This window comes from Sinocyclocheilus rhinocerous, unplaced genomic scaffold (assembly GCF_001515625.1).
Source record: "Sinocyclocheilus rhinocerous isolate Xijiao unplaced genomic scaffold, SAMN03320098_v1.1 scaffold2055, whole genome shotgun sequence".
NCBI lineage: Eukaryota > Metazoa > Chordata > Actinopteri > Cypriniformes > Cyprinidae > Sinocyclocheilus > Sinocyclocheilus rhinocerous.
The window spans coordinates 477,110-500,749 of record NW_015624297.1 but is presented as its reverse complement, the minus strand read 5'-3'; the positions used below and the strand labels follow the sequence as shown (position 1 = coordinate 500,749).

General features: G+C 36.3%; 3 protein-coding genes across 4 annotated transcripts in view; 1 reads left to right on the top strand and 2 right to left on the bottom strand.

Annotated features, from left to right (window-relative positions):
- LOC107740320 (sodium-dependent neutral amino acid transporter B(0)AT2-like) overlaps window positions 1-9,272 on the top strand; it is a 15,591-nt gene extending 6,319 nt beyond the window's left edge. The window contains exons 6-12 of the mRNA XM_016552727.1: window positions 1,689-1,799; window positions 3,168-3,409; window positions 3,528-3,717; window positions 4,694-4,886; window positions 5,561-5,720; window positions 7,803-7,965; window positions 8,302-9,272. Of these exons, the coding sequence (XP_016408213.1) occupies window positions 1,689-1,799; window positions 3,168-3,409; window positions 3,528-3,717; window positions 4,694-4,886; window positions 5,561-5,720; window positions 7,803-7,965; window positions 8,302-8,682 (1,440 nt within the window). The 3' untranslated portion in view covers window positions 8,683-9,272. The remainder of the gene's footprint in view (window positions 1-1,688; window positions 1,800-3,167; window positions 3,410-3,527; window positions 3,718-4,693; window positions 4,887-5,560; window positions 5,721-7,802; window positions 7,966-8,301) is intronic.
- Window positions 9,273-10,117: 845 nt separating this feature from the next.
- LOC107740314 (cathepsin D-like) lies at window positions 10,118-17,335 on the bottom strand. The gene is made up of 9 exons (XM_016552713.1): window positions 17,072-17,335; window positions 15,960-16,116; window positions 14,813-14,936; window positions 13,382-13,500; window positions 13,101-13,300; window positions 12,832-12,954; window positions 11,413-11,557; window positions 10,921-11,019; window positions 10,118-10,660 (listed from the first exon to the last, which is right to left on the bottom strand). The coding sequence occupies exons 1-9, from the start codon at window positions 17,131-17,133 to the stop codon at window positions 10,499-10,501; spliced, it is 1,191 nt and encodes a 396-aa protein (XP_016408199.1). The 5' UTR covers window positions 17,134-17,335; the 3' UTR covers window positions 10,118-10,498.
- A 3,971-nt stretch (window positions 17,336-21,306) lies between these two features.
- On the bottom strand, window positions 21,307-23,558 carry LOC107740304 (class E basic helix-loop-helix protein 41-like). Of its 2 annotated transcripts, XM_016552700.1 has the most exons (6): window positions 23,312-23,558; window positions 23,113-23,176; window positions 22,863-22,970; window positions 22,630-22,741; window positions 22,145-22,242; window positions 21,307-22,066 (listed from the first exon to the last, which is right to left on the bottom strand). In XM_016552700.1, exons 1-6 carry the CDS (start codon window positions 23,371-23,373, stop codon window positions 21,320-21,322), a joined length of 1,191 nt encoding a protein of 396 aa, XP_016408186.1. In that variant the 5' UTR covers window positions 23,374-23,558; the 3' UTR covers window positions 21,307-21,319. The 2 variants fall into 2 exon arrangements, with proteins under 2 accessions (XP_016408186.1, XP_016408176.1); XM_016552690.1 differs by having other exon boundaries at window positions 21,307-22,242.
- Window positions 23,559-23,640: the final 82 nt, after the last annotated feature.

Below are 23,640 nucleotides of genomic sequence, written 5' to 3'. Positions count from 1 at the left end.
CAGTGAATGGGTGCCGTCAGAATGAGAGCCCAAACAGCTGATAAAGACATCAATTTAATCCAAAAGTAATCCACACAACTTCAATTCATCACTTAACGTCTTGTGAAGTAAAAAGCTGTGAGTTTGTAAGAAACAAATCCATCTATGGCAATGCTAAACACTAAAAGCTAAATTTCTACAAATCCTTCTTCAAATCTGTTCTGATGAAGAAACAAACTTATCTACATCTTGGATGGCCAGAGGGAGAGAAAATTTTCAGCAAATTTTAATTTTGGGGAAGTTAAAACAACGGGTATAAGGGGTTAATTTTTTATACATCCTTTTTACATATTTTTATAGTGTATATGTTAAAAGAAAACACAATATTTCAGTAACCACATAAAAATTACATTACAGAGTGCACTAAATTGATGTATGCTCATGATAGATATAATAAAGGTGTCTGATTTGAAGATTTAATCCATTCCCAGTTAAAGGGACAGCAGATGAATTTTCCTACTGTTTAAGTGTGGCCCCTCAGTCAGTAAGGGATATACTATACTATACTCTGCAGTGGATAAGGACAGTCTTTGAAGCCTAATCTGGGCTTTACCTCACAAAAGAATACCAACGTCTCATTCAACATTCCCAGAAAGCACATTTCACAAAAAATTTAAAAATAAAAATCCCACAGTGCCATTCTTTTTTTTTCCTTTTTGTCATTTTGTGTGCACAAATAGCATAGTAATGCTGCTTGCCATGGTTTTATGTGCACCATCTCCATTCACAGTTCTGTGGCACTGCACCCAATAACCATACTCAACTTCAATTATTAGTGATTGAGGATACTGTACTGTAGAATTAGAGGTGTGTCGCAGAAAGAAGGGTTGATACATTTAATGGATCTTTGTAAAACCTTCTTGATGCTTCATTTTTGGGAAGCCACAGAGAAAGTGTGTCTTTTAATCTTCTAAGCTGTGGGATAGTTACATTTTAGGCTTTGTCCTTAACTTTAAGACTGGCCCACCCTTGATGAGTCAGAGATGAGTCAGTAACCTTTTCAGCATTATAGTCATACAGTAAAAGCAAGATCAAAGTAAGCCAATAATGTCAATCATCTATGTAATTCTTTCATAAAGGCTGTTTTGTTTACTTTAAAAAGTGCTTTTTAACTTAAATTAGCTTGTTAAACCTACATTAATATGTGAGAGCATGACTCTAGCAATGACAAAGTCATGGGTTCGATTCCCAGGGAATGCATAAACTGATTAAATGTATACCGTTAATGCAATGAAAATCACTGTAAATAAAAATGTCTGCCAAATGTATAAATGTGAGTGTAAAATGCCGTGTCGTCATAAACATGGTCTGCCCATTCTTGTAGAAGTTTTCATGATCATAAACATTAACAAGCTGCAATCAGCATTATCGTCTGTAGATGATAATCCTTGTATTGTCAAGATAACCACTTTGTTCGGACAGGCAGCAAAAATACATATATAATATATGAGGGCACTTTTCCACCTCCTATGAGTAAGAAAGGATTTTACATTTTAAGAAACACACAAAAAAAAAAGGCAAATGATCATTCATAACAGAAGTCACTGGCCTTCTGTGTGTTATTATTGCAGTACTACAAATGTAATTTTTGTGTTTAATGTTTTACATTGACATTTTTTGATAACCTGTTTGGATATGTCTAAATGCAGGTGATGTACTTCAGCTCTCTCTTCCCCTACGTGGTGCTTATTTGTTTCCTGGCTCGTGCTTTCCTGCTCAAGGGTTCTATTGATGGCATCATCCACATGTTTACACCAAAGGTAATAACCTAAAGCATATGATCTGTGAATGTATGAGCAGATGACACATTACGACAATGGTTAGACTAATTTACTCTACATGCTCTGGTTCATACAGCAGCAATTAATCCAATTTATTGAGAATTATGATAATCACCCATTACTAATTCCCATGTGTATCCGTCGTCTCAGTCCGGTGGAGACCAGTAGATGTATCTATGGAAACAATAGCCCAGCTAGATTTCCCAGCATGCATTTGTGATGTGACTCGACAGAAGTGAATTAACTCTTCCCTCAGCACAGACTAAAACGCAGCAGACTGTCTTGTTGTGCCAGCTATTTTACACAATACACATCCAACACACAGACACAAGATGTGGTCACATTTCTCCTCAGTGCAAAGGGGCTGTCAATGTGTCACTTGTGCTATATGTTGCTTCAGAGTCTTAACAGTGGGTGGTTTGTGTAACACACAATTAACTGATAGTATGTAGCCTCTGCTTTAGAATTCTACTGCTACTGCATTAAAAACAATGATAATCTGAACAGAGCCATTACAAACGCTGCACTGTAGCTGAAATGTGGGGAAAATGAGACTGTAATTTGTTAATTAAATGTTTTTCATTTTTCTTATTATATTAAATATTTAAGAAGATTTTCAGCGCTGATTTTACATCTTTGTTATCAAGGATTCAACTCAGTATCTAAAAAAGCTGATTAGGTATGTTTATATCTATATTTTCACACAAAAATGAAACTCACCCATCATATTTTGCTCCAAACCTGTGTGCATTTCCATTATATGGACAAAAAAAAGAGATTTCTCAAAAAATACCTTCTTTTATGTTCCATAAAGTCCGTAAGTCATGGTGTTACAAATGTATATACAATTCTAGTTTTTATCATTTTTTGAATTAGCTTTAATATTTATAGTCCATTTTCATTTTAGTTCATTCTTTTGTCATTTTTGTATGTGCTGTTGTCATTTTTAATCTTTTTTTAATCTTTAGGTTTAATTTAATTATGTTTTAGTTCAGTTTTAGTTTTTATTTCCAGTAAAGCTTCAACTTAAACGTATTTCATTTAGTTGCTAAGGTAACATTTCTAATTTTCATTTAGTTTAAGTTTTTATAATAATCTCATATTTCATTAATATGTTTATATGTTAAAATTTGTGGTTTGGCCCAATGTTTAAAGTAGCAATCAATCTACAGTATATATTGGTCAGTGTGATTAAAGAAATTGTCCATTTTGAGATTACTGGCTTCAAACATTAATCATAGCCAGATTAATAAATTTTCAGATGTTTGCAGATATTTTAAGTGAAAAGCGTATCACTGCATCCAATTTAGCATGTGACAAATAATAAACTACAGTATCTTCTTACAGCTGGAAATCATGCTGGAACCCAAAGTGTGGCGTGAAGCTGCCACGCAGGTCTTTTTTGCCCTGGGTCTTGGTTTCGGTGGTGTTATTGCCTTCTCCAGCTACAACAAGCGAGACAACAACTGCCACTTTGACGCTGTGCTGGTCTCCTTCATTAACTTCTTCACCTCAGTGTTGGCCACTCTGGTCGTTTTTGCTGTTCTGGGCTTCAAAGCTAACATCATGAATGCCAAATGTGTGGAAATGTAAGTTCAAAACAAATTAACCATGAGGAGCAGTTTAGTAGAATATGTTCAAAATAATAATACAGTTCATACAGACCAAGTGACCAATATTTGACTTTCTTTTTTTAATGTATCTTAGGAACACAAAGAAGATCATTGATTTTCTTGGAAAAGAAATCAATCCAAGCTTGATCCCACACCATATTAACTTCAGTAATGTTAGCCCTGAGGACTACCAGCAAATGACCAACATTATACGGGGCGTGATGGAAAACGATTACCCACGCCTAGGCTTAGACAGCTGCGATATCAAAGAAGAGCTGAACAAGGTGAGGAGGAGCTTAAAGTGAACTGATACACCTCGGGGAAACCTAAGAGACAACTGATATACACACACTTTCCATGGAATTCAACCCTGGTAGCTACGCGCTCACACTAGTCATATGTTTTGAAAGTTAATACAACACAAAAGAGCAGTTTCCATCAAAATGGGTTCTTTTAAAACCCATCCATTCTTCACAGCTATCAGAAAATCTGACAAATAAACAAAATATAGCAATAAGTCATATATTGTAAGCAACATTGTAGAAGAAATACATATAGATTTTTAAAAGATTTCTCCTTTCACAATCTCAGACACCCTTATTGACGGCCACAAACAGATGTAAAATGCTTTAAAGGCAGGTTTTCTGCTGTGTTGTTATGGAGAGATGTGTGGGGGTGATCAAGAGACACTGCATGATGAAACAAACGGAAATAAATGCGGTACGTGTTGGCTGAGGTGATGCCATAATGAGATTAACCACATACACACTTACAAGAACCGTCAACCGCCGTAGTCTTCTAGTATATGAGGCTCTTTCTTTACACAGTCACTTTACTCCTGCTGCTTTGATGTGTTTTCTTTTACCCAAATCTATTTTTGTCAGTTCCTGCTAGTTTTGAGGTAAACGTGTTGAACAATTGATGCAGCGGCATCAAGCAAAATACAGCATTTTAACAGTACAGAATCAACAGATGTACGCACATCATTGCTATGGCAGCAATCTAATGTTAATGTTTTGGCATTTAAACATCACAATTTTAAAGACTTCAGCTATGTGGTTAAGTAAATTTGACTTTTTCTGAAGAAAATATGTGATGTTTGCCAGTGCAAAACAAGTTGCCATGACACAAGTCAAGCCTTGTCCTTGTACTCGTCCAGGTTTTTACTAATCACATGTTATCTTCATATATATTTGTGCTTTTACACGTTCATGTTTTTGAATGCATGCTAAAATCCTACCTTTATCTTTCTTCTCACAGGCAGTGCAGGGAACAGGCTTGGCCTTCATCGCCTTCACTGAAGCCATGACCCATTTCCCAGCCTCACCCTTTTGGTCCGTCATGTTCTTCCTTATGTTGGTCAATCTGGGGCTGGGCAGCATGTTCGGCACTATCCAGGGCATCCTCACCCCCATTGTGGACACCTTCAAAATACAGAAGGAATACCTCACAGGTCAGTCAAAGACAAAAAACTCATTACTCTGCTATATGGAGAAAAGACAGCATCCTTTAGTTCATATTTGCTTAAGTTTCAGAATATATTAGATCTTTATTTTATCTATCTCTGAAGCCTATTCTACTGTAGATTTGCATGAATTTTTAAATTTAGCCGAACTATTCCTGTCATCACAAGGCTTCACCAACAAGGAATGCTATAGTCAGTGGTGGAAAGGTATTAAGGTTTTCAATGACCTGAGTCTATTCAAATATAAATAAATAATAACAATAATCAAATACTAATATGATGTGTAAGTCAAGGCAAGAACATTCTCAAAGAAAAATACCAATATAAATGGCTCTGTTTGCACTACCATTCAAAAGTTCAAGGCTACATTTATTTGATCAAAAATACAGCATAAACTGAAATACAGTGAAATATTATTACAATTATAATAAGTATTTTCTATTTTAATTTATTTAAAATTGTAATTTAATTCTGTGATGGCAAAGCCAAATTTTTAGCAGCCATTACTTCATTCTAGTCATTAATCATTCTAATTTGGTTCTCACGAAACGTCTTATTATCATCAAAGTTGAAAACAGTTGTCCTGCTTAATATTTTTGTGGAAACCGTGATAAAGTTTTTCACCCCTCCTTATTTCGACTCTTTCTCTGCTTTCTTTACAGTTGGTTGCTGTGTACTTGCCTTCTGTATTGGTTTAATATTTGTCCAGCGATCTGGGAACTACTTTGTAGCCATGTTTGACGACTATTCCGCTACTCTGCCTCTTCTCATCGTGGTTCTTCTGGAGAACATTGCTGTGGCCTGGGTGTATGGCACCGACAAGTATGTTACGCAGAATACGCACTCTTCCTCTATTAGAGAGCTTACAGCGCCCTCTGGTGACATGAGCTTCATATTGCTATGATTATTTGTTGTCAAGCGTATATAAAAAATTCAATTCAAGTTATGGTCACGTACCAACCAATGAAAAATGAAATTATAATTTAATTATAATTTAAAAAAATAATAATTACAAAAACCCCATAGATAGCAAATGCTAATCTAATTTGAATTTATTGTGGTATTGACACTCTAATTGAATCATCTTTAATTGAATCATCTTGATTGAAACTCCCAGAGAAAAAAAAGGCCAAAATACAATTTGAAAGTTTAATATATCTGAAAAAAAAAAAATCATATTTAAAAAAAAATGTATTGAGCTAAAAATAGGCCAAACGTTTGTGGTTTTGTTTAGAGAGGAACACATTCCATTCTAACTTTATTTTGTAGATTGTATGTGTGTGTGTATATATATATATTTATTTATTTATTTTTACATTTAAAACTATTTAAGATATGTAAGACTAAAGTTAAAATCAGTCATTGATGTAAGACAATTAAGATACTAAATAATGAACTTCATATTGATATTATCAGAAGTATTTGTTGTCAACTATATATATATTTATTGAAATTTGAAATTCAAGTTTGTTACAATTACACACTGACCAAAGAAAAATAAATGTAGTTATAATTATATTACATATAAAATGTGTGTGTGTCAGGGCCGTGCAGAGACCTTTGGAAGGGGCAGGTGCTCAAAGTATAAAAGGGGCACATGGAGCACAGCTTTTAATAGGGCTGTGCTCCTTGCTGAGACATGTATCGAAACGGATGCTTCTGTATTGATAGCAGCAAATGCCGTGTTTTATCAGTGTTGTGATAATTATTTTTAAGGCACTCTACGTTTTTAAAATAAATAAATACTGTAATGAAAAAAGTTCAAAGTAATAGTTTTTTAGTCATATAAACATACACGTAGATAACATAAAGACAAGACTCTACGCCCTTTACACACAGCAATATAAACAACAGCTGTGCATGCTCTCTTCACGTAGTTCTTGTATAATAATAATAATTTAATAATATAAGCATTGATAATCAGAAATGTTTCTTGAGCAGCAAATCAGCATATTAGAGTGATTTCAGGAAGACTGGAGTAATGACACTGAAAATTCAGCTTTGACTCACAGGAATAAATTACATTTTAAAAGTAAAGTGTAAACCACCAGTAGGTGACTGTGTAATTGAGTGAACATTCGAGTCATTTGTTCAAGCGGCTGATCCATTCAAGAGTTATCCTATCTGCTTTGTTTCCGCCTAAATATAAAAATCAAATATATTACATAAAATATGCTGACCATTTATATCAGATACATTGACATTTAGATCAGACATATAGCCTATGATATCTACTTCATGATACCCTAACGCTCAAAGCTCAAGACGTTCGGTTTGACGTTCGATCGGTCGGTCGGTCGTTCGAACGTTTGATTTTGGCACGAAGTGCGCGCCATACGGACGTTATGAAGGCATCCTGGTAGTGCGCTACATTAATGGTGTATGAACGTGAGGGATAGTCCCTGATGAGATCGTCAGGTGAAAGGTCATCATCATGTGGATAATTTTATTTACGACTAAATTATAATTCATTCATTTTACTGATAGTTAGATTGGGCAGGCCTTCACAAATTGGCGTTTAATTACAAAAATTTTTTTTTTTTAATTGCCTTGACAAAAGGGCACTTTGAGCATCAAGGGGAAAAGGGGCAGGTGCTCAAACACCCATCGCACCCCCCTCTGCACGTGCCTAGTGTGTGTGTGTGTGTGTATACAAAAACTTAATAGATTGCTTTCACAAGACAATTAAAAATTATATATAGTTGTATTACATATGAAATAAATGTAAATATAAATAAGCAATCATAATAATTATTTACAAAAGCTTAATACAATACAATCTTAAAACTTAATATAATTAGTTCATAATTATGCTGCAACTTAATCAACTAATAAACAAGCAACTGCAATCTAATTGGCAGTGATTGTGGCATTAATGCATCTGTCTCCTGTGGGGTCATTCAGGTTCTTTGAGGATCTAAAGGACATGCTTGGTTTCACTCCATACCGCTACTATTACTATATGTGGAAGTTTGTCACACCAGTGCTGCTGCTGGGTCTTCTGGCCACAAGCATCATTCAGCTGGGACTGTCGCCACCTAGCTACAGCGCATGGAACCAGCAACTGGTGGGTAATCCTGAATGAAGCTCTGAGAAAAGAGGCCAATGTGCAATTTTAAAAGTTTAATACTTAGGTTACAATATCTGAAACATGTTTTTAGCTCAAAATATGGCCGTAATTTTCAGGTTTTACTCAGAGGAATATACAGACTCCATTCAGACATTGTTTTGTAGATGATTTCACCTATAGGTGTTTAATTTAATTTATTATTGATACATTTTTGGGTGAACTATTCCTTTAAGCCTGGGTCAGTTCTAAGGCCTTCAATCCACAGTTTTACCACAGGATTAAAGTGGAATTATTCCTTTGCCAGAATAATCCAATTGCTGTGTCTGTTCTCAGGCTCAAGAACAGTCTCTCAGCTATCCGCCCTGGGGCCTGGCTGTCTGCATCTCACTGGTGGTCACCGCCATCCTCCCTGTGCCTGTGGTTTTTATTCTGCGCTGTTTGAACATCATTGACGAGAACACAGGAGGCCTGTCCACTGTCTCCTATAAAAAAGGCCGCATTATAAAAGACACTGCTTGTAGGGCCAGAGAAGAGGACGAAGATGACACAAGTCTTCTCAACGCGAAGACGCCGAGTGAAGCCCCGTCGCCCATGCCAGCCAATTACCGTAAACATAGCGGTCCTGCTTCGGGCGCAGACGTCACGCTCAACGGTAGCTGCAGCACTGGATACGTAATGCCGAATATTACAGACATTCCGGAATCTGATTTGTGAGGACTTGTTCAGCCTCATCTGTAACTGTGAGGACCAGTGTCATTTCATTTGCCCTGTAAGAACCTCTTCATCGAGTTCCAGAGCTTCAAATGTCAATCACCTGAGTAACCAATCACGATTCATCAAGATGAATGTGAATGCTAATGGACAGTGTTCTCCTATATACCTCTTCTAACAGCCATCTTCCTTTCACACTGGTCCAATACAAAAGTTTCAGCATTTCTAACTGTATTATATGTGTACTAACGCCCCCTACCCCCATCCCAATCCATTGCCCCAACTGTTGCACGCACTTGTCCTCCTCTGTAGGGGCCTGTAGACCCCTGGTTTATGCTCTTACTGTAGAATGGCTATTTGTACAGATTATGTTGCAAGTCAGGGCAGTTACTGTCCATAAAAATCAAGATTAGAAGCAGCTTAGGAAAAGTCTAGAATGTAAATGTATGCATAAAATGGGGAAAACATGCAATACTTTTCTTTTGGATGTAGTTAAATCATTGAACATCAGTGTATGGATTGCATTTAAAACAACCCCAACTCATTGTTGGAAAATGTGTGCCTAATTCATTCTAAAAATGTTGATAGAATACAAGGTGTGAATGTTGTACATTTAAGGTATTCTGTAAATATATTATGAATAAATGTATTCAAATATAGTTTGGAATACAGATCATGTTTTTGGTAAGAAGTGCTTAAAAATCCAGTATGCAGACTTTTTTTTTTCTTTTCTTTTGGTTGTTTGTTTGCTGATGTGCTATCATTGTCAGGAGTCTTATTACTCCTCCCTCTTCCTGTAAATATTTTTTTCATGAATTTGCTCAATGACACAGTATTTGCTTTCTCAATACTGAGATTAAAAGATAAAGGGATTCAGACACACTGTTTGGCTTTACTACTTTGTTGCGCTCCACAATAACGTGACCGGAAATGAAATAAGAATTTAAAAAGACAGTACATGGACAAATATGCACCAATATATGCAATGATATTAAAATTCTGGCTGATTTTATAAATCGTGTTAATTTCGTAGAACCGATAACCAACAACTGGCTGCTTTTAAAATTATAAAGTTAAAATGACTGTACTATTTTGTCTGTACTAAATAAATCTTAAAAATAAAAGCCCACACTAAAATCAATTGCAGAAATTCTACAACAGTATTTAGGCATCACAACATTACAATGCACATAATGAATCATTTTGGAGATTTGCTAAAGAATATATTTCGTAATCTAAATTTATTAGCATCTTTTAAAGATGAATTTAAAGTGAGGGTCAGAGAATGGCAAAGGCTTTGGCCATTATACATCCAATATCAATAAATACATTTTAAATAATAATAGTAATAATAATAATAATAAAATCTCTATTACCTAATCAGAACTGATATGGTAAAAATATATCATGTGTCCCTTTAAATTAAAAAAAAAGGTAGGTTTAACAACATAGATGGGTTTAAAACCTTTATTGTCCATTTTGATTTGTTCAGTCATTGGAAGGTCATTTTCAACAATAAAAATCTTAAAACAGGTAGTGTCTAAAATCAATGACATGACAATTATAAAATAAATGTTAAAACCTTGTGTTTCAATCACATATTCAAATAGGCCTCGGCTAAAAAGCAAATGAGTGTAACTTTTTTCCCTGAATCATTTCATCTCCACATGCCTCTTTAAAACAAAAACATTTGAAAGCTAAAAGCAGTGCAAAACACAATAATCATACCGCTATTGTGTCATTTAAGCAGAGGTGACAAATTCCTAGATTTCTTATTACTCTCATGACACATCTTAAGTGTTAAGGTCTACAGTTGGGCTTATACGGACTTAGCAAAGCCCACTCGGTTATTCTCCCGATCAAACACAGTGTAGTACTGCCCAATGAACACATCACCCAGAATCCACAGGGGTCCAGCAGGGGGTGGGATATCCAGGCCCATGAATCCACTCAGACAGATCTCCTTTCCAGCCTGGCTTTCCTGTAAACACATACAAACACACAAAGAGAGATACCATCTTTAGAATGTTTTTGTGATCACCAAGAATCCCTTCAGTGTTTTGCTCACACAATACTGGCTAGCTGCATGTGATTTACAAGAAAATAAAACTCCAGGTAAATGTTTTTTTTATATCCTGGCTCATGCACAACCTTGTCAAAACAACACCTCAATTTCACAGCTCTGCTGATGCAAAGTGCCACAACACAACAACAGCACTTAGGTGACAAACTAGGACTGACCTTGAGTATGTACTGTTCTCCAGTCAGTGAGTAAGTCTTTCCACCCATGACGAATGAGATGGTGGGGAGTGTGGGCACTTTTTTACAGTCTATCATATACTACAGAGAAAATGTGTTTAGTTAGAGAACATTATCAAATCATTATACATTTCAATAAATAAGTTACCATTAATAACAACACACCAAGCATGCATACTTTGTTGACCAGTCTTGTAAAGAAAAAAATAAAATAAAAATAATTAATTAAACAAATAACTAGTTAATTTTAAGGTCAGTAAGATTTTAAAAGAAAATTAATACTTTTATTCAGAAAGGATGCATTACATTGGTCAAGAGTGACAGTAAAGACAATTTTAATGTTACAAAAGATTTCTATTTGAAATAAATGCTGTTCTTTTGAACTTTTTTTATTTCTCAAAAAATAACTGAATAGATATCTAGTCACAACGCATCAGTGATGTACAATTATATAAACATTTAAAGTTGCAATACCTCTCCCTGTATGAGAGGGATTGCACCAATAGCCTTCTGCAGGGCTTTGACTTCAGCAGCTGGGCCGGTGATCAGAGACGTCCCAGAGTCCACGATGGCTTCACATCCTCCTTTACACAGAGTCAGCTCACTGCCAATGCTCATGCTACACAAACAAACACAGAGCACTAGATTATTGTTATAGGGATCTTCCGCATTGGTGGTTCAGTGGTAAAATTCTTGCCTCTCACATGACAGATCAGCATATTTCAGAACATATTACACATGCATGCAATCCATTTTTCAGATTAACGACAAATTTCCACACTCCAGTTTGAACGTAAACTAACACAAACAGTGTTTTAAAAGGCACTGCGATTTTTGTGTGAAAAATGTTGCCTTTACAGTTGTACCTTAAAAGTTAACATTTTCAAAACAGATACAGATTTCATGTTCCAACTAATAACTAAATTTCTCAAGTTGCATTGAGTGTCAAAAAAAAAAAAAAAGTTGTCACTTTTATGCATTTAAGTAAAATGGTATTGCATGATAGAAAGGCTTAAAGGGTAATGAAACCCAGTTTCAGCACGGGTTAGTTCTCACCACGGTTTTGAAAAAAGCTACAAAAGTGGGTGTGGTGTGGAGGGGGAAGAGGGGAGACAGACAACGCAGACAACTCCCATTGAGTTAAAAACACATATAAATGCACAGCCATTTGCATTTGCACTCTGCATCGAAAATATATGAACACGCTGTTGCACCTCCAATAACTTTTAAGGCTTATTTTGCAGCATTTAAATAATCCTTTTGATGGGTTGCATCGAGGAGCTGTAAAAACCGGTTACACTCACTAAGTGAATAAATTGTGCCGACTGCCAAACTCTTACAAAGCAAAAACAAACACTCTCCTTCGATCCATGAATGTTTCTCTCAGTTAATGTACGCAATCTCACAGTCTGAAGCATCTGTCATAGGAAATCAACACATGCTGTTGTGAATAATTAAGCGAAGCGTCTTCTCATTGGATAAGAACACGAAGTCTCATTAATAATTATGAGACACAGACACATCATCAAAGTACTATAGTGCTTTGCCACGTCACAAACTGTGACGTCAACACGGTGTAGATTTTAAAGCCGGAAGACGAAAATAGCGCAAAAAAGCTCAAAATTAACCAGTTTTCTCCAACAATTAAAATTAATGGATGCTAACATGGTCTTCTATGTTGTGCAACACAAACACCTCTGCTAAAATCTCAGAAAAAGTAGTTTGGTGTTTCATGACCCTTTAAACAGTCAGAATCGGTTGATAATTTGAAATTAGATGCCTTCTTGCCTAAAATTAACTCTGTTTCCTAGCTTTAATTTCTAAACATTTATTTGTATAAATAAATAAGATAAGCACTGCATTACACAATACAAGGACCCAAAAATCTCTCACCCATCCATGTGAATCTGCCAATAGGCCTGTCTGCTGATGTCCACGTAGTTAAAGTCTCCAGTGTAATATTTGGGGTCTGTGCCTCCAAGGAGCAACTCACCACCAGGTTGGGTGTCAGGGTTTCTGTCGGACAAATAAAATGGGGTCATCCACAAAAATCAGGCCTGGAAGTTACTTCATTGAATGCATGTTTATGGCAGACCGACATGTAATTATTCGTTTCATAAAAATCTGGGACAGATGAGGATGGCTTAAACAAATGTATGTACCTGTTCAGGTAGAAAGAGAAAATATTTTTCTCCACTTTCTTCTGGCTCATCATCATGTCAAAAACAGGAGGAACCCCATCCACAGAGATGCGAGGATAAGCCATGCCGAGAATACCATCAAACTTGGCTGCAATGAAGGCTACTCCTGGCTGTTTGATAGCTTCTCCAAATATCTGCTTCTCAACTGCAATATCACCAACCTAAAAGAGAAGTAACAGTTCGGTTTCTTTCACCATTTCAGGTGACCAAAAAAATCTGACTTGTTAACTGATGATTCCTACCGTGCATGTGTCCTGGCTGAGATACCCAGACAAGCTTCCGGAACCATACTGTATGGAAAATTCAGTCCCGTTCTTCACATAGGTGCTTGACTTGCCCCCATTGTATTTGTGATGAAGCACTACAGGGTTAAAAGTAATTCTTCAGTTAAATACTTTTTTTGGTATACAGTGCTCCAGCTGTATATAAATACTCGATATAGTCACAGCATTTATCACGCTCATCTAGCTACTGTGTACAACACTCACAGAGACCAATTATTAACCTTATATTTCATGTCGGGGCCTTTATCCTCTTGCAGAAAAATGGCACTTAATTTTGTATTAAATTTAATAATTAAATTTATGCATTTAAATGTTTTTAATTACATATTAAGCATAGGCCTTCAGGCTGTGCTACCTGTAAAAATTCATTTCTAAAAAGTGCTAGGCAAAATGTGGCCAAGTAAATTTTATGAAACATACAGAAGCATCCAAATATTCACACCAAGTAAAGCACTTAGTCATTAAGGATGATCTGCAAGACTCTTTTACTGCAAGAGTTAAATGCACCTAACTACTTTGAAAGGGTGAGATGCAATCACTGACAAGTTCTTGTTCAGATTACAGGAACGAACTTGCTATAAGTTCGCTAAAATGAGGCCACAAAGAACTTGAGCAACATTTGGCCACACTGAAATGGATTCTTGTTTTACAAAGAAATCACTTTAAAATATGTTTACAAAGTTAATTGTGGTCTAGTGCGAAAACTCAGAATTAAACAATATAACAAGAAACACTAGTTTCCTGAATACTGCCAGTATATGTTGTTCTTGACATCAAAACAATTATTTTACAATACTATAAAGTGAGTGTGTGTGTGTGTGTGTGTATTTTATTGTTACCAATTTAAAGGCAACACTGATCTGATAATACCGTAATACTGAAATAAACTTCCTAGGCTCTCTGTGGACTTACAGCAGGCAATATCAGTCAGGGAACAGTGGACCGATGGCACCCACAGGTTGGAGGATCCTGTGTCAAACACCACAGTGAAGGTCTGGACAGGAGTGCCAAGACCGATCTCTCCATAGTACTGAGCCTGAAAACAAAAACCCTCAAATCATTCAAAATTCAACGCCACAACAGACTTTAGTATAACAAACATTTTCACACAAGCTCAGAATTACTAGGTCTTTAGAAAAAATAATAATGCATGCAAATAGTGCCTGTTATGGAGATTTCACTGTGAACTCAATCTCAGAGTTAAAAAATTTTTTAAATGCAATAAATGTCACAAGGTTAATTCCTAACTTAATATCCTATTTTTACAAAGTTACTGATATTCCAATTTATCACAAACGCCAACCAACATTTTAAAAAAAATTAAAGGCAACACTGATCTGATAATACCGTAATACTGAAATAAACTTCCTAGGCTCTCTGTGGACTTACAGCAGGCAATATCAGTCAGGGAACAGTGGACCGATGGCACCCACAGGTTGGAGGATCCTGTGTCAAACACCACAGTGAAGGTCTGGACAGGAGTGCCAAGACCGATCTCTCCATAGTACTGAGCCTGAAAACAAAAACCCTCAAATCATTCAAAATTCAACGCCACAACAGACTTTAGTATAACAAACATTTTCACACAACCTCAGAATTACTAGGTCTTTAGAAAAAATAATAATGCATGCAAATAGTGCCTGTTATGGAGATTTCACTGTGAACTCAATCTCAGAGTTAAAAATTTTTTTAAATGCAATAAATGTCACAAGGTTAATTCCTAACTTAATATCCTATTTTTACAAAGTTACTGATATTCCAATTTATCACAAACGCCAACCAACATTTTTTTAAAAATGTAAAAGATTACCAAAAAAAGGAAAGAAATAAAATAAGAAATTTAGGACAAAACCTCTTCTTGAATCATAATGTATATCATGCAAAAATTAATGTAATCTTTGACACTAAAGAACTTGCATCAATTACCTAAGCTTGTTACAATATCAGCTGCTTATTGCCAAAGAGGATTGTTGTGGCCTACTATGGTAGATGCATTTTGTTTGAGAAGCATGACAAATAATCTCATGACCAGCTGTCTGACACAGTCAAACACACCATCATGCTGTCCATTACAGCTTATGACAGGAAATTTACCTTTTTTTTTTTTGCTGAATAAAGACAGAACAGGTTTCAAGTTCACTTTTTCCTACTGTCAGTCACATTTCAACTGACATAGTGGAATTTATTAATCATATGACACGATTAAACAAAAGGACTGTAGGTTAAACTATAACAACTGCTTGTCCTCATTTTTGCAACTTCCTGGATGTACAGTTTGTGCAATCTCTGCAGTCAGAAAGAGCGCAGACATTCACATGCCTCTGATAGCAAATTAACAGATTTACAATACCACCACACACAAATTAGTGATCTTCTGAAAAAAAAAAAAAAAAAACCTGGCCAACTAGTGACGTTTGGTAAATGATTAGGGGCTATTTATTGTGATTAAATTTGCAAGATTAATGTGGATTCATGCACAAGAACACAAACAGCTCATCACGCTACATAAGAAATGCCATTAACAAGCAGTACTCACATCAAGGTAGTTCTTGAGGATTTCTGGAGTAGGACCATTACTTGCTGGGAATCCCAGGTTGTATTTCAAGGGTGCAGAACCTGCCACAAGCTCCTCTATAGCTCTGCCAGAGTCACTCAGTGTCCGTCTGATGGAACGAAACTTCTTTAAAGGAATCCTGGAGAGAAACAGACACAGAAACATCAACAAAGTGTGCACAGTTCAGTTATCTTGCAGGCATAACCACATCACCTGCAGCAAACTACAAACATTCTCATGCTAAAAGCAAGCCAAGGCTCCTTTCCACCCTCTTCATCATGCCGAACTCAAGTTTTTAGATAATGTAATACTCAAGTATTTATAGATAATGCAATGTCATTTCATTTGAAATGGGATGGAAAAAGGCTAAACAATGTAAGCTGGGTAAAAACTTTGCCAATTGCTCTCTATGCATTCAATGCAGAGATAAATAAGTTCTTTAAATAAATGACTTGATTTAATTACTCATGTGATGCAGTAAAATCAGCTGTTTTGGACTTTGATTGGGTGGTGAGTCAAATTGAATCTCAGTTGGTGTCACTTTCAATCAGGTCCTTTTCTAACATTCAAAACAAGAACAAAACAAAGGGCTTCCACCCTAAGGACTAAAATCAAGTGATTAATGATCATGTGTAACTGATATATACACATTATCCACGTGTTTTTGAGCCAGCTGGGGTGAGATCTATCAGCGTAAGTGCACTAAATTGGATTTCTAAAGGCTGAATTTTAAAGGGCCCTTCATACTGATCTATAAACAGATCTTAGTTTCTGCTGAGTCACAAACGATCAGTCTCTTTGTCTAGTGGGAGACCTACAACAATCCCTGGGTGCTTTACAATCGTTCACACAAGGGCTGTGTCTCAAAACCTGCTGAGCTTCCTACCTAGGGAGCGTTTTTAAACATTTACAATAGTATAATGGTAGAAAAGTTTTCAGAGACAACTATTGTTTGTTAAATTACAGGATAAAATAATATAAAAACAGACTAGACCCAGTGAAAGAACAACAAAGAGCACACTGCGTGGTTTAGCTATAATGATCGGATTGTGTCGCCGTTGTTGTTATTGTTAAGTTTGTTTGTTCGACCTTACCGAACAAACGCGTCGGTCGTCCACAAAAAGGCAGCAGCTAGCAGCAGACAGGCGATTCTCATGTTGGCGAGCCGTCAGGACCTGTTAAAGCATCTGAGGAGGAGTAGTATCGATGTGTTGAGAGAGTGTTGTTGTGTGTGTGTGATCTATTATGTAGGACAAACGGCTTGCGATAGCAGTCAGCTGACGAGATAGTGCTGCCGAGCAATTTTTGCTCACAGTCATGTGATGGTGCTTTGAAGAGCGTCACGGCTGCGCTGGCTGCGCAATTAGACGTTGAATAAAGGTTCTGAAGAAATGCTTAATAGATTAAGGGCGTCAAAGGGTGATTAATCTCATCACTTTGTGTATGTGTTAAATGTAATTAAATAAAATAACATTTGAATTTAATCGAAATGTTAAATATATGTAATATAAATAAATATATGAACCAACTAAATATCTAAATATATGTAGGTTATATTAATACACATGGCTAAATACATCTAAAATATGCATATATCTGTTAAAGATCCAGCTGGAATGAAATGGTGCTGACTTGGTTGACACTGGTCCTGATCATTTTAATTCGGATTTCCCCTATAAATTTAGTCATACAATTTGCATACATATTTGCATAAACTAAAACTATGGAGGACTAGGAGTGACACTTAAAATAAAAAATAAAGGAATAAGTTATCAGTTTAGTAATTCAAACATAAAAATGTAATCCCTTTTAGATGGGCTAATTAATAGACATAGAACAGTTTAATTAGTGTATTTTAATATTTATTATATAATATTACATATTATGTAATATATTGTTTTAAATATGTTTTGATTTAACTACATTAATTTTTTTAACATTAAATTTAAAACATTAAATTTAAATTTAAATTTAAAACATTATTAAATAAACAGCCAATTTTGAATGTCAGTTTATTTTCCGATTTAAAAATGATTTATTGTTTTATTTAACTACATATTATAACATTAATTAAATAAAAATAATGTAAATGTCTATTAATTTGTCCATTTAAAAGTGATTTATTTATTTCCATTTTATGTTTGAATTATTAAATTGATAAATAACAATAAATATTGAAAATAAAATCCAAACAGATATAAACTTAGATCTTTTATATACTTATACAGTTGAAAAATCTATTGAAAATGTACTTCTAACTAATAAGTGTATAGGAGAATAATAGGCTGCTGTCGTTTCCTCGTGGCCTACTTTTACGCAGTTCATTAAAACGCTAAACAGAGAAATGCGTGCATGATTTATCACTGTTTCCCTTATAATAACCTACTAAGGACGGATAATTTCCTACATCTTATTTATTTATTTAAACATGTAAATAAATAAACTATAAGCTATAAATTACATGCGACTTCGCCGTTTTACCACTGGATGTCAGTGTGATCTCGATAATGTTCTCATTGCAGTCTGAGAACGTGATGAGGGACTGTGTCAGCACAGCAGAATCTACACATTTCTACAAGTTTGTGTTCTTATCTTGCTCAGCATAACTGAATGCTGAAATATAAAACCAAATGCCCCTATTCACTTTTCACGTCCCCAACATGAGTATCCTGAAGTAACAATGTAGCACTCTTTCCAGTTAATTGCAACCACTGGAATAACACTATTTATCATAACTCAGTCTATTACATAAGCTTTCTAGACACAATATCTTTAAATCTATTACTAAATGTTTACATTTAGTAGCTGCATTTAGTAGCTGGGTTCTTGGGTTACATTTTTATTTCCCACAAGCTATGATTTACAGACACCTACTTTATGAGCAATAATGCTACATTTTACAGATAAGCATTCAGAATAACTTGGAGGGATTCATATTATGTGAATTGTGTTAACTTTGGTTGTTTTTGCATTCCAACATTATGAATCTCATGTCAGCTGATTTTCAAACTGACCTTGAGTAAAAACACCAACATCAAAACATAAACAACATAAAACTAATTAAATGTATAAAAGGTCATTTTGTTGGAGGGTATTTATTTATTTTTATTGGCATTTTGATTAATGACAGTATAAATGGCCACAGTTTAGTTCGTCACAGGATACTTTTTGTAAACATTTATTGATCCAAATAATGGGCAACTCCTTAAAAGTATTCATAGAGACAGTTTCCGAGTAACTGATTTTTATTTTTCCTAGTTGCCTTTGTTAATGTTAATTGTGCATGAAATCTGTTTACATGTAGCTAGCAGATCTCTTTATGTCAGCTGTAGGTAAGTGGGTGTTTCTGGGCGGTTCATGTTAAAAATAACACTCTAATGGACCGAGTGTCACATGCGTACTTTGACCTGTAATGAAGTCTGAATGATTCTGTCAGTCTGTTTAAGTGTTTTACTGTGTACTGTGTAACTATCATGTGCATTTCAGTGCTGAAATGAATGAGGGGGGTGATAGCATTTTGTTCACATGAGTTTATGTTTATTTGACAACTGAGCTGCATAATTTCAAACAGCAAATGTGTAAAGCATTAAGGAAATGTGCAGCAGTCGTTCAGTTTATCCTTTAAAAAATCCATAGATTTCTTCTACAACATGAACAATAAACATACAGCATATTCACAAACTATATACATCCACATGCCACTGTTTAGGCAAATGACAGTTGAGGCAAAGACACTATAGGGCCTATGAAATGTGTTACAATGCAGAAATAAATGGCAGCTGGTACATCACTGTTCCTATGCATTCATAAACCCAGGTCTAAAAAATAAACGCATTCAATAAAATTCCATGATCTCATTAAAATCCATCCAATCTAAAAGGTCCGTTTACATGTTTATTCATGTCATGTTTTACAGTGCTCCACAACATTTGTACAATACACAACATGACCCAAACCCATACAGCTTTTTGAGGTCATGAATAGTGACAAAGTTTCAGAAAAGGCAAAACACATTTGATATAATCACATCTCTTTAAAGGTTTTACCTTACATAATTTTCAACAGCTGTCTCAGACTAAAATGAGCCAGCTCACATGTTTGAATATGCCAGCTCAAGAATATTATGATGCCATACATTTATAGATAACATATATTCCAACACCTGCCTTGTATTTAAGAAGACTTCCTTAAGAAAAAACATATCATAGTTTGAGTTCAAAGGGCATTGGCTTAAAAACAAAGAGTGAGGATTGTGTTAGGAAACTGAGAAGGCAAGAAAAAGTGCACTTTACCTCTGGATTAAATAACTACTTTTATCAGAATATATACAGTACAAACTTTTATATCTACCAAAAGAACACAGATTACATTCAATATCAAAGTTCCATAAGGTGCTATTATACCTTGCACACTTTTGCTAGAGGTGACACAGGGCAATGATGTCAGATTGTTGGCAAAGCACTCTCAGTGATGACTGACAGGTGATTGGTCCTGTCATTCTGATCTGGAGTGTTGATTTCCTTCACAAGAGATTCAGACTAATTGTTCGGGAGAGGGAGAGAGAGACGGGGACTGCTGTAACATTACATCAGAGGGTTGTGGCTCGCACCATTTGTCCAATTAAAATCACTTGAAACATTTAGTCAACACCCCTACCAGAGGAGCATCTCTAAGAAATGAGTCCTGGCCCAAACACTACGGTATGTTGAGGTATGTAGGTAACTCTTTCAAGCACTGAACTTTGAAAAGAGCAAAATACAACCGAAATCCAGTTGTACTATAATAGAAAGTTATATATCTGACAAATACTGCAGCAGTCACACCAGCCTGCTTGAGGTCAGTATCAAACATCACATCCAAGAGTCCAATATGTGACTTCCAAATCTTTGAAAGGAACGTTCCGCTAGGACAAGCGCCGTTCTTTAGCTTAAAGAAGATTAATATGTAGATTATGTACTTCACTAAACTAAGTTTCTTCATCAAAAATAAAAAAGACAACTACAACAGAACCCCCCCCCAGAGCAAAGTCTGAGATTTCACACATTTTCAGTGAGTACTAATATGCCATTGGATGGCGAGACATAAAGAACGTAAAAGTTGCCGACAATTGGATTTTCATTCAAATATCTCAAGGAATCAGTGCAAAAGGCACTGGCTGTTACAATGTCCCCCATTCTCCCCTAAAAAAATGATAAACCAATTTGTTTTGAAATTTTGAGTCCTCATAATAATAATGTTAAAAAAAAAAAAAAAAAACAGCCTTTGCTTGGAAATCCATAGAAACACTATAGTAAATACTCAATGACAATTAAATTAAGATAAACAAGGTCAAAAGATCAGCTTTATGTACCATCATTTTCATTTCTTTGGGGCTGATGAATGGCGACACTCTTTGAGCCATGATGATCCCCAGACACAGGAGAGGCCAGGTCGGCCTCGTTGGACAGGTCACCATCGGGAGATGGCGGCGCGTCATCTTTTAAGGATGCTGCATTAAATCCAGAGGTTTTATCGGCGGGTGCACTGGGGAAAGCGATGGCAGCAGCAGCTGCGGCTGCAGCGGAGGTGTGTGTGGGAATCCCGGGGTAAAGCCACGGGAACGGGGTGGTCAGCGCCGCCGCCGCTGCTGGATACACCAACTTCTCCAAGTGACTCTTATCAAACAAATGCATGTACGATGCTGCAGACGGGTTTATAAAGTAAAACGGCATGCAAAAAGGAGTTTGTTGTCCACCAACACCCGTCATTCCAATTAAAGAGTTCATTAACGCCATGTCCGGCCAGGTATTGGTGGAATCTGACGTACCGTTCGCAGACCAGTTCATTTTGGCTTTTTTGGTGACACGTTCATCTCCGAACTCCTGCTTGATCTTTACTCCTTTGGCCGTGTCACATCCTTTCTCGCATTTGCCATCGCCTTTCTCTGCCTCTCCTCCGTATCCGCTGTCGGTGTCCGTGTCGTTCTCGTTAAGCTCGAGGTTCTGAGTCCTCTGGATGACAGGTACACAGTTGGCTTGAGTATCTGTCTGCGCGTCCCGCTCTGGAGCGTCGTCACCTGGCAACGGCTGCTGCAGGATCCCTGCGCCCGGCTGGAACGGCACGGAAACTTTGTGTAAGTGGTTAATGAGTCGCGTGCACATCTGCTCGCGCGCCGGCCAGTTCTCCACCTTGTTCAGATACTGCAGGACTTCTTTGGCACATGCTTCAAAGCCTGAGTGAAACGTGTCTAAGTCAGCCTGGAGGGAGGACTTCAACGATCGCTCACCTTTCATAAAATAGAGACAAAAAGTCCTGTCATTAAAAAACAGACAAATAAACAGACAGACAGACGCTAGATAGATAGATAGATAGATAGATGATAGATGGATAGATAGATAGATAGATAGATGATAGATGGATAGATAGATAATTAATAATAAATCTAGACAGATATAAATATATAAATACATGCAACAAAAAAGTGATCTATAAAAACACTTAACATATATAAGCAATAAGCATAACTGATATAAAAAGTATATGCATAATTGCAGCTATATGTGCATCTATTTTTGTTAAAGTACTGTACTTTGATCTCCATTTACTGTTTTACTTGATGTGGTATTGATGTTTCTCTGATTGCATTGTGTGGGTTGCACATTATGTAATTTACCGTTCTGCAAAGCGATGATCTTCTGGTGCTGTTGCTCTGTGACAGCTGTCAAAGCGTTCAAATGCTTCAGCGTCAACTCAAGAACTACCGCTTTTTCCAAGTGACCAAGTGTCTGTAAGACAATACGAACATTTATCGGATTTGCCTACTTTCTTGCTTTCCTTATGCGGGTGAGCTAAAATTACAAAACACATTTTAACAAGACCAAACACAATTTAGTTGATTTAAGTTACCGTAAGTTTCAGATGTTCAGGTAATAAATCTTTCAGCTGCCCAATACATTCATTTATTCGGTCCCTCCTCTTTTTCTCGATCAGTCTGTGTGGTAACTTATACGCGTCCTGCGAATAAGAAGCATTAGCCATTGCAAAAAGTTCTTTAAGTAATAATTATCACTCGGATTATTAAAAACGAGCGACACAAAGTGTTACGTGAACTTGACGGACATCACGTTTCCATCGCGGGTCCACAGTTTTTGCTTACCTTTCCTTCCTCTCTCTTCACAGCTCTTTTGGATTTGCACATGTAGAGAGACGAATATTCAACCCTAAAAAAAAAAAAAACACATTTTAAAGAAGCAAATCTATTAATTTCGCCACCAACCTCACACATAAAAAAAAAAAAAAAAACCTTACATTTGTTGAGTTGATTAAAAACCAAAACAACAGAACATAAAAATTACCCCAAGAAATCCGCGTGATCCAGGAACTGTCTGCCTTGCATTCTCGGTATTCTTTCATCCATAACTTTGTCCCACTTTCTTGTGCACTTCTTTTAAAATCAGGTTTCGTTAATCCAGTCGGCTACCAGCGGAGCGGCAGTGCGGTGTGTCCGGTATCGCGCAGCACCTCTGAATGACGATGTGTGCGCGCGCTCGTCTGAGCTGCCACTTTGCCCAGATTACCGCGCACGCGCGCCTTCACAGGAACCGCGCGCTGACTCACGTGTAAACTGCAGCAGCTTTAGAATCCGGGTATTAAATGGGCTTGAAAATTGACAGTTTATTGCTGA

Bases quoted from the DNA above. Each gene is read 5' to 3' on its own strand.
- LOC107740314 (XM_016552713.1), bottom strand. From the start codon at position 17,133: ATGAGAATCGCCTGTCTGCTGCTAGCTGCTGCCTTTTTGTGGACGACC. The intron at 13,301-13,381 runs GTAGGAATCATC...CTTCTCTTTTAG, and splicing joins TCAGCCAGGACACATGCACG to GTTGGTGATATTGCAGTTGA. The intron at 11,558-12,831 runs GTGAGAGATTTT...TTGTTTGTGTAG, and splicing joins TGGCAGATTCACATGGATGG to CATGAGCATTGGCAGTGAGC.
- LOC107740304 (XM_016552690.1), bottom strand. From the start codon at position 23,373: ATGGATGAAAGAATACCGAGAATGCAAGGCAGACAGTTCCTGGATCAC. The intron at 22,742-22,862 runs GTAACTTAAATC...ATTGTCTTACAG, and splicing joins CTGAACATCTGAAACTTACG to ACACTTGGTCACTTGGAAAA. The intron at 22,243-22,629 runs GTAAATTACATA...ATTTTATGAAAG, and splicing joins GATCATCGCTTTGCAGAACG to GTGAGCGATCGTTGAAGTCC.